This window comes from Pezoporus wallicus, unplaced genomic scaffold, assembly GCF_028554395.1.
Source record: "Pezoporus wallicus isolate ANWC-B61680 ecotype Strahan unplaced genomic scaffold, APGP_CSIRO_Pwel_v1 scaffold_6885, whole genome shotgun sequence".
Lineage (NCBI taxonomy): Eukaryota > Metazoa > Chordata > Aves > Psittaciformes > Psittacidae > Pezoporus > Pezoporus wallicus.
In genome coordinates, this window is record NW_026638858.1 from 3813606 (window position 1) to 3824230 (window position 10625).

Genomic DNA, 10625 nt, shown 5'->3' on the forward strand with positions numbered 1-10625 from the left:
TAACGTCAGCAGAGGTCATCCAAGTAGCCCATCTCCTGTTCTTTCCATGTGTCCTTTCAAAGTACCAGCACCCCAAAGGCTGGTACCCACTCCATAGAGGTTGTAAGAATAGCTCTCTACTGCCTCACAGTCAGCTGACCAAATCAACCCAATTTAGCAAGTAACCCTTGTATAAATCCAATATTTGAGCTCAGTTTAGGCCTTGTACTCCAGCCTGTCCAGACAGAGTACTTTTTAATTAAATATTAGCTCTCTCCCTCCATCAGACAGAGGGGAGTCCAGCCTTACCTTCCCTCCAGGTCCTACCCTGGAGCCCACAACCTCACCTGCCTTTGATACATATTCACCCTGTCCTGCAGCAACTAACCAATTAACCCTGTTTACCTCAAGTCCTCTGTTTTTGCCCTATACCCACCCTTCTTTCTCTTCCTGTCATACCTCTACTTTTATAATTTCCTTCATTCCTTTGTTTGATGTGATTGCATAACCCTTGTCAGCCCTCATCTCCTCCACTTGAAGAGGTGAGCATTGGCACACCTGAGCCTTGACCCCCCTTAAAGACCCTTGACACCGAGACAATCATAGTGCTTTCACCCCATGCTTCTGGTGACGCACAAGGGTATTTCCATGTAGCCAAAACCAAATAAAACATTGTGTCTTTCATTTTCCAGAACAGGGATTGTGCTGCAGAAGAACTAATTGATGGGCTGTGACTTTAGCAGAAATCTGTGGCAAAACTGAATATTGAACCTTGTTTGCAGATACCTCCCTAACACTTGTAACCACAATAACAGATTAGTTCTTGAGCCAGCACTGCTTCCTCTTCTTTCAGCATTTCACAAACCTTAAGACTCCCACTGCGTCTGGAAAATAGAAACAACAGTGCTCTGACAATGCTGGGGTTAGTTTCACTTGATTTCTCAACAGCGATCTTGTCCTGTGTTGTTTACATCACCCTCATCGCTCTGTCTTGGCCTTCGGTGTTCCTTATTTGAGGAGGTTAATGCTGCCCTATTGAAACAGGTTAATGAAATAAACCACATGAACTATAATCTCTTGCAGAGTGCTGCCTCGGTACTGGCACAAACAGGCTGGAACAAACAGGTTTTTCTCAAAAATCAATTACCCCAAAAAACTAATCTTCTTATTGAGAAAGTGCTGCCACAATCCTGCAATGGCTTCTAATTCTGCACTAAGCCAGGTCAGCAAGATTTACATGGCAGTTTTTCACATGTAACAGAACACTACAAGTTCACACATGCCCTTGTATGTTGTGATGCCAGAGACAGTTTCTCAAGCAATCTCCATTGGTTGCACTTGTCTTCCAGTCTAGTGAATGATCAGCGGATAGTACATACAAAATAATAATGTACAAGCAAACAATCTCTTTTTTAGGTTGTTGGTGGCCAACAAGAATTAAAGAGAAGCTGAGAGGCAGTCCGTTATACTATTGTCTTCAGTATGTTACTTTATTGCTGCCTGGGGTCAGCAAGGCAGGGCACTGGCCATGAGGCCCAACTCGAATGCTGTTAACATCACTGGAATGCCTGACTTTGACATCTTTTTCTTATCTGTGATGTTTGCATATTCAGACAATTCCATGGCAAATACTTGGGACTTGCTTCATAGTAGCATCTTCTGAGGCAATGCAGCAGTCCCCTTGTCCTGCTCACTTGGGACTGAACATTACTTCTAGGAAAGCTACTACAGATACCTCTGCCCTGTTAAGTCAAACCTACTGAGTTCAACAGGGTTGCCTCCATGTAGCAGCTTGCAAAATTGGGCCTCAGTAGTAAGAGTGAAACCAGTTAATTTAGCAGTGCCCCCAGGGAACTTTTTTTATTGCTTTCCAGTAGTGTCCAGGGTGTTCTTCCTGCTTTCCAAGTAGTGAAGATGTCATGTCACTTTCCCTGCCCCATGCTGTTTGTAAGGAATGATTTTCAGTCATAGCCAATTCAAGATGGCACAGCATTTGTGCCCTAGTGAGGGAAGCTCACATGTTCCAACATCAAACTTGTCACTAAATAAATCTCTCTCCCCTAACATCAGTTACCAGCATAACCCGCAGACACAAGGCTATCATTTCCTTTGTCTTCAGTGCCTTTGAGCCCTTCTTTATAAAAATCAGGAAAAATCTATCCTAGCTAATACTGGTTCTGCAAGGGGATGGACTAGGCCACCACTCCAAGTGTTTATAGACCCTAGTTTTCTCCGAGAGCATCACTGAACACAACACATCCACCCCACCATTACCCTTGCCTTTGGAAATCATTGCTAAGTCTGAAAAGACATCAGTGACACTTAAAAATTCAGAACATTGTCCACAGAGCAGGAATCCCAAATCTTTCATAGCTGAAGGTCACTAAGATCAGAAGAGTGATGAACTCCATCCAGAGCACTGAACAGGTCTGCAACAGACTTCCAGGCACATCACTGCTCATGTACAAAGCCATCAGGTGACAACTGTTATGTAGAGGTACATATAGGGGAAAAAAGCTTAAAATACCTTGATTTTGCATTTAGAAGAAATGTTCATCATGCAGAGGTTTTGGCAAATTCTGTAAAATGCATGTGAAATCTTGGAGTAGACCTGTCCCCTGACCACCTTCACAAGGAACATCTACAGGATGCTTATGTAAAATACACTGGCTCCCCATGGCAGTGCAACAAGTGCTGTATTTTCAGTGCTTTCACCAAGAGCTGCCCCAGAAAGTTTCTTCTCTAACAGTTTACCAAATTAGCTGTCTTTCTCAAAGCTGATTAATATTTTTATTAAAATTATGCACTTCAGAAAGGAATTTAAAGGTGCTAAGAGGACACCCAGCACAGTATCAGGTCCATAACTCAAGACTTAACAGGTCATAGGGAGAAGTGAAGAACAGGGGGAAGTTTATCTGGATGTAGTCCTCCCCTCATCATAGTAAGCCATCAGCTGGCACCACAGGTTTCAGTCTCATCCCACAGGCCTGGGCACAGCAAAGCTCATGAAATAGCTCAATGCTACTGAAACAAATCCCTTTGTGCATGGAAAAATCCCGCTGAGTGGTGCACCAGGGCAGTTCTTTCCTGTGAAAAGACTGACTCTGCTCTTGCAGCAGCTAAACAAGGCAGTATCAGTGGGTGGGAGGGTTACCTCCCAGTAAAACCACATCCAGGAACCACTCTTTTTCAGGGCTGTGAAATGGATAAGTCAGCAAAGGAAGAAACACAGGTATACCTGCACCCCTTCCAGTGCCAAACCACAGCTGCTACAACTCAGAGCACTAGTGTGAACAAGGAGCAGTTTCCTTACTCCCACAAACATCACCATACTAGAACTTAGGAGACAAAGCAGATCAAAGGTACTGGCAGTGTTACCTCCTGTAACTCTTTCTTGCAGTAGGCACCTAAAGGCAGCAAGGGTTAGTTGCTTTTTGAGGTCCAAGGAGCTATATTTCAACTGCTCCCTTCCTTGGTTTCTGTGATGTAACAGGCATTTTCTCTCAGTACACCATAGGGAAAGTTTTTCCTACTTGAATTTCACCCATCTGCCCTCAGAAGCTCTTGTCATGCTTTGTCCAGTGACTCTTAACCAACCCAGCTCTATCTGTGCTTTCTCCTTCTTCCCCCCAGTAAAACCCCACAACTATATTAGAAGAGGTCCACAGCACAGACTGCTCCAGGATGTCTCTTCTTGACACCATGTGTGCAGTCTTGGCATGGGAATCTCATCACATGTGCTACCTGTACTCTACCTATGTATGGTGACAGCCAAAAAATGCTGTAGAAGTCACAGTACATCACCTCCGAGCAGAAGACACCTCATAAATAAAGCAAAATTTACTGTCCTCTTAAGCTGATGGTGCTCCTCTGAGCACACCTGCAGTTCTTGGAAAAAAAACAACAAAACACCGTTCTCCTCAAAACAGGTTTTTTTCAGATCAAGGTGATTCATGTCCTGATAGTTCAGCTATCCCAGAAGAGCCACTCATTATAAAGAGCACCTCTGCATTAATCTCAGTGGCCCATGAAGAGCAGAATGCAGGTTTTCCTTTTTGTTACAGATTCTATGGTAAGCATGCAGATGTAATATGATATGCAAGCATAGTCAAGCATTTCATTAGTGGTGCCCCTAGATCTTGGAAATCTGACATAGCAATGGAATCAGTACTTTTAGATATTTACAAAAACTAATTACTATAACTAGCTCTGAAATTATAACATTACAAGACTAATTCAGACCTGCTGTCCATTCAGTTTCACATGTTTCTGAATTGATTAAACAGATCCTGAAAAATAAAGTCCTTTTATTGCTCCATAGATGAGACTCTTTCCTGTGTAATCAAGATGGCAAAATACTATGGAGAGGAACTTCAGTTAACACCAGGTAGATTCAGCTTCCACATAATGTTTAAGATATAGCAGTCTCAAAACAAGCACCCAGGTTCACACAAGCATAGCCATTTCGTAAGGACTTTCAAAACAGTTGACTCCCATGGCTTGTCATAAAATTCATATACCTGTTTCAGACAAAAATCAAAGCTGTGTCAGAGCTATCTTACAAACAGCTGTCTGAATCTAATAGCACTTGTATAGTTATAATATAAACTAAAAAAAAACCCCACCTTTTTAACAAAGAATTTTAATATTTTCTCTGTAACAAATAATTAATCAAATAGGCCGAATCCCATGTCATCATCAGATTCTTCAGATTCCTCCTTCTTCTCTTCTTTCTTCTCCTCAGCTGAAAGAAAACAGAAGACCAAGCCAATGGTCAGTATTTAAATTTTCTGCAGCACAATTTTTTTCTTTCACAAAAAACAAAGGTTTTGGCATTCTCAGCTTCCATACTATTGGTATTTCAGCCTCCATGGCTCATCTCATTCTCTTTCAATAGCCAAATACAAACATTAAGGAGACATGGACACTACTACTGAAAAGATGCACTTTACACAGTGAAGTCCGATTCTTGCTTCTAAGCCAGACCAATCTTAGGATGGGTAAAGAGCAAATGCTTCCAACTACCCAAAGAGAAGTAACTCCTCAGCTTATACTTCAATCACATAGTTAACTGCCAAAGTGGAAAGCTTTGAAATTTGGACTCAGTAAGATTTTTACAGAGAAAACTGGAGCTGCATATAACAATGCCTCTCCACGAATACTCACCAGCAGCAGGGGCAGCAGCTGCAGCAGGAGCAGCAGAGCCCCCTCCAGCAGACACTGCCACAGCTCCCCCAGCCGGCATGCTGGCAAGTTTTCCATTACCTGAGAGGGTCAGAGAAGAAAGTATTTAAATGCTCATCACAATCACAGAGGTAAGGTGGAAAGCAAGAGACACGAGAGTGTAGAAAAAAGATACCGTGACTCATGGACTGAACCTGTCACTATTAGCTGAAAGGAACAAGAGACTGCACCCATGGTAAGAAAATATAAACTGTTCTGTGAAAAAACAAGGGTTTAAGATTCACAAAGGTTTAGCCTAAGAACACCAAAAACATTATTTTGTTATTGTTATTATTAGTAAGCTTACTGCTGTACAAAGGCCCCAGGTTTTTTTCCCCAAACCTATTGTATAAAAATAGTGTCAAACACATCCAATTTTAAACATACAGAAAAAGCTGTATGTTTTCTGAATACAGCATAATAGCCCAGAAATTTATAATTTCAGTATACCTCAAAAATAACATATAGGCAGCACTGGCCTCCCACTCCACCCCTCCTTCCCCAATTTTTTTAAGTGTATAGAGAACTGTGAGGGCATGACAGGAGAGGAGGGGACAGAGGAAAAGATTTATTTATGGCAAAGAGGACAGTATTTTCACCAAATTCTCCAGCATCCTATGAACTCTACTGCATCGCCTTTGAGATTAACAAACTGACTTCTGATTTATGCTTGTCTTTGGAAAGCTAGCTAATTCTCTGCCATCTGCCTTTCACATAGCAAAGGTCCCTTGGCACTCAGAGGTCACGTACGCAGTATGTTTGCCTGTATCCCAATTTCTGAGAATCAGTTTCTAAATAATTCCATTACTTCAAGCTCTAATAAACTAGCCAAGTAAACAAACACATTTCATATGCATGTCAGTATGTTCTAGGAAAACTATTTATTTAAAGTATTACAGAAAGCGATAGCCTAAGTGTGTTGTAAGCACATATAATGGCTCTCTGAGGTCTTGAGACCACATGCATAGCAGTATCCAGTTACTGCTCATAACAGCAAGGCCAGGCAAAGTCCTGACCACCTTTAGGCAAATACATAAATACATGCCCTTGTGCCTATGCCCTCGCATTACAAAAAAAAAAAACAAAAGAGAGAAATTCATTAATCAGAAACCTTTGCACCACCTCATCTCTGTTTTAGCCCTAATACTCAATGTTAAAATTTCCAGCTTTGGCAAAAGCCAGCAAGTAAGAGCACAAGCTTCTACACAAGTCAGCAGAGTCCTGCTTTAGCGAAAAGGATGCACCAGACTTGGGAAAGCTCTAGAAGAGATGTGTACTGGAGAGGCTTATGTTAACCACAGAGGGTGTAACTGTAACCTTAATGGAAGCTGACGCTTACTTAACAGTCTGTACTTCCTGTTTTACATAACTGATGCCTAGAAATGGGTAAACACAAAGAAACCTCCCAGAAAATCTGAAGGACAGCAAATTCTTTCTTTGACCAACACCTAGTTGAAGTTGTCCCTGCTCATTGCAGGGGGTTGGACTAGATGACCTCTGAAGGTCCCTTCCAACCCAAACTATTCTATGATTCTATGTCCAGAAAACTACATCATGAGCAGACTACCAGTCAGCTCATGCATGCTTAAGTTCTCCAGTTTAATGTGGTCCACAAGCGAAACCCAGCAGGTACTGGCACTGACCTGCAGGGAATTAGAATGGACCTGGATTTCAGGCATTTCAGCCGAGATCCAGAATGGAAGTCCTCAACCACAGCTAAACTGATGAATAATCAGGGACCTGGCAGCAATTTTGTGTTCTCAGGTCTAAGTTACCAAAGTAGTAGAGGTAATTATCTGTGACACTCAAGAGACTGTACTTACCCTGAGCAATGACATCCTCGATATTTTTTCCATTCAGCTCACTAATAACCTGTGTAAATTAAGTTTAGAATGTTAATAGTTTCAAACCAGTGTGAGTATAAGCTACATTTAAACAGGTACTGATTAATCATCATGTGAAATGCCTCCATCCTGCTGCTGATACAGCCACAACATTCCTTGTTTCTCAGTGGAAGGAATGGGATGTTGGAACTAAAACTTCAGCTAAGTCTTTTACACCTTTCTGTGAAAGCTTTTTCATTAAATCTATTACCACAAAATTTTAACAAATCCAAGGACTTTGCAGAAAGGAGGATACACAGATGTTGGGGAGCCAATCAGGAAACCCCACTGATGGTCCGTAAATCACTGAGGGACTGTCAACATCTCTTGCTTAATTCCCACAGGGAGGCTCTGAAGCACGGGGTGCTAGACCGAAAACCTCAAGGTTCTATTCCTAGCCTTACCAAATGTTACAGCTGAGCTGGCTATTGTATCCTTGCACTGGAACGGGCAGTCCTAACTTCAATTTTACTACCTTTTCTGTATAACCAGTGTTGAGGAAGGCAAAACACAACAGAAATTGCTAAAGCAAGAAGCACTTAAAAAAAAAAAATAAAAAAGAAATGCCACAGACATTACTGGTAAGTCCCTGCTACCATGAGTCAGTGCTGAACACTGCGGGGTCGCCAAAAGACTTTAACCAAGAACTTTTTAACAGGCATCTCCTGCTTACACAGAGCAACTGGCTGGGGTGCTTGCTTCATGCAGAAGGAAGGCAGTTTTAGGACTTCATTAGATTTACACTGGTATAAGATACAGCCAGCACAAACAAAAGAGGATTAATTATGACCAAAACAAATTCCAGAGAAGCCTTCTGGATATTGGAGGATCAGGGAAAACAACTAATTTGTTGACAAACACAAACAAGCCAAAGCCAAAAGACCTGGCATTAAACATGAGCACCACCAGTTCAAACCAACATCCCAAACCATAATATGGATGCTATTAGCTCAGTTAATCCATCATTTGGTCAGGCCTACGATAAAACACTGTCTCCAACTGGGAAAGTAACCTGGTTTTGCCTCCACCTCTCTGGAAACACTCCCTGTACAAGTATGGGGCAGTTGATAAGACCATTTATTGGTTTTTCCCCACCCCCCGCCAATGGCCATTTATTTCAAGTCCACAAGACTGAAAGTCAATTCTATCATAAGACACATTCTAATCAAGATACTCTCTTCTTAAAATGCCCGTTTTGCAGCACAACCATTTCAGCACTCATTTCCAAAATCTTCCCAAGTACTATTACTACCTTAAATGTCCATAATTTGCTTGTTTCTTGATGAAGAAACAGATGTTTCCTTGCAGTATACTAAGTAAAAACTTATTACTGAATATCAGCCCTTCAAAAGCACTAGCTTTTAATCTGTACCGACCAAAAGCCAAAACATTAAATGTTAAGTAGTGAACAGAACTTATTTTCAATACATATTTATCTCTGTTAGCCACTATACCCTTGAAAATTATTAGACTGAATGGTCAGAAGTCAACAACAGACGGAATCTTTGCGGAGAACAGGTGTTAAATAAGAAAGCCAGACTTCCACAAACACGTTGCAAAAATAGTTCTGATCAGTTAGGCAGTGTTTCAGGAATCATACATGCAATGATTATTGAACGTCTGAACAAAACTAGTTCAACACCAAACCAACTACAGAAACACCGAAGTCAAAGTAACAGCTCCAATGTCTGATGCCGACTGGGCCATGACCATCTGGAACTAAGAGGCAACGCCACCTTGTTCATGCGTTCATCGTCTGTCTCAATGCCGACGCTATCGAGGATCTTTTTCAAGTCCTTTGACGTGGGAGACTCGTTGCCACCGAGGACTGCTAGAAGGTAAGCTGCGACGTAACGCATCCTGGAAAACAACAGAGCTGGATCTTCAGTGCCAATGAACCGGTTCCATGTTCGGACGAAGTTTACCTTCTCACTGCAGGGAAGCAACCCTCACTTTCCCCATACAACTGCTTTGCTCTGCTTCTAAAGGAAACCCCACGGCACGTGAGGCCGCGTACCAACCTCCTACCAGCGCACAACAGCACCTAACACCGCAAAGCCGCGGCGGCTCCCGCCCTGCGCCGGGCTCCGGGGCGCTGATCCCTCAACGGCCTGCTCGGTCTAACCCCGCCGGTGCCCCACGCCTCTCCCTAAGGAAAGCGGCACCGCGTCCTTCCTAACACCTCTTCGTCACCACGGCTCACCGCGGCTTCCGCCTGAGCCTGCCCTGTTGCCTCCCTCCGCAGGCTCGGCCAGGGAGAGCACATGGCCGCCATTTGCCGCACACCCTCCCGCACCAAGTGGTCTCGCCAGAGCTCCACTGGCGGCCGCGAGCTGGAGGGCCAGGAGCGACCATTCCCGGGGGAAGGGGGGGCGGTGGGAAGGGGAAGGGGCAGCCGCGCGCTTACTTGGTTGGCGGCGGCGGCACGAGAGACAGGCCTGGGACGTGCGCTGGGGATGGCAGCACGGCAGCGAAAAGGAAAGGGCGGTGCTTCGGCAACGACTTCTTCCCGTCACCCCGCAACAACGGACGCTGTCATTGGGCCGACCCGGCGAGGAGCGGACAGGCTAATAGCCGCGCGCCTGGCTGCTGCCACCCCCAAAGAGGGGCGCATGCGCAGCGCGGGAGGCACACGGCCCCTAGGCTGAGGGTGCGCTCCCCGTAGGAGGGAGCGGACGATGTACCCTGTGCCGGGAGTCGGGAGTGCGTAACCAGCGGGGCAAGGTCCGGCATAGAGCCGAGGACCAAACAGACTTCACTGTGTAAAGCACATCCCTTCAGTAGTAGTGTCTGTGTGCCGTCATAGCTAATCGTAGAACAGTTTGGGTTGGAAGGGACCTCCAGAGGTCGTCTAGTGCAGCTTGCTCTTCAGTGTACTGAGGATGCAGTACTCCATGGGGGGTCTCACCAGAGCAGGATAGAGGGGCAATGACAGGAGTTATTTCTTTCTGGATTAGGGAAATGAATGAAAGTGTAAAGTTAATATAAGTGCCAAAATCCACTGGACCCAAATAAACCAGAAGTGCTGCAGCAATAGGGCTCTGAGGAGGCTTTGGCTGTCCCTGCCTTGCGGCCCTGTAGGCTGCACAGAAAGCTCAGGTGTGGGTGAGAGTGCTCTCTAGTGCCTCCAGAAGACAAGCATGCTCCCAGTTCTATACTTCAGAGTTATAAAAGTAGGTGCTTCAGAGAAACAGTTTTCAGCAGTTACTGTCTTCTCCCCATGGGAAGAGCAATTTCCCTCAGGGCACTGCAGCTTGTGTTCAGCTTTGAGCAAGAGGTGCTTTTCCCAGGGGATCACTGTGCCATAGCACTGAGGCACCAGCTGGAAACTCGCTGCTATGGAAAAGGGGCTTTGCTCCTCTCAGTGAAATGGAGAGCAACGCAAATGCTGCAGGGCCTCACCAGGATGCAGTGTTAGACCAAACGCTGTCCATCACTCCAAGGCTGGAGTCAGACACCCATCGGAGTGCACAGGGCAGCAGATTAGCAGTGGCAGAGCCTCATGGCTCTGGGCAGGCCAAGAGCACACAGTGGTGTGCA

General features: G+C 44.5%; 1 protein-coding gene and 1 non-coding gene across 3 annotated transcripts in view; both read right to left on the reverse strand.

Annotated features, from left to right (window-relative positions):
- The window catches only part of RPLP2 (ribosomal protein lateral stalk subunit P2), a 142270-nt gene extending 132693 nt beyond the window's left edge, over positions 1-9577 (reverse strand). The window contains exons 1-5 of one of the 2 annotated variants that reach the window (XM_057412799.1): positions 9493-9577; positions 8822-8945; positions 7026-7074; positions 5146-5244; positions 4614-4723 (exon numbers count right to left, since the gene is read on the reverse strand). In XM_057412799.1, coding sequence (XP_057268782.1) covers positions 4647-4723; positions 5146-5244; positions 7026-7074; positions 8822-8944 — 348 coding nt within the window. In that variant the 5' untranslated portion in view covers position 8945; positions 9493-9577 and the 3' untranslated portion in view covers positions 4614-4646. Of the gene's footprint in view, positions 1-4602; positions 4724-5145; positions 5245-7025; positions 7075-8821; positions 8946-9492 lie in introns of those variants that run through there. The other variant, XM_057412798.1, reaches the window with a different exon arrangement.
- LOC130601079 (small nucleolar RNA SNORA52) lies at positions 6736-6868 on the reverse strand. The gene has a single exon (XR_008972586.1). It is a non-coding gene; the product is annotated as a small nucleolar RNA SNORA52 (small nucleolar RNA).
- Positions 9578-10625: the final 1048 nt, after the last annotated feature.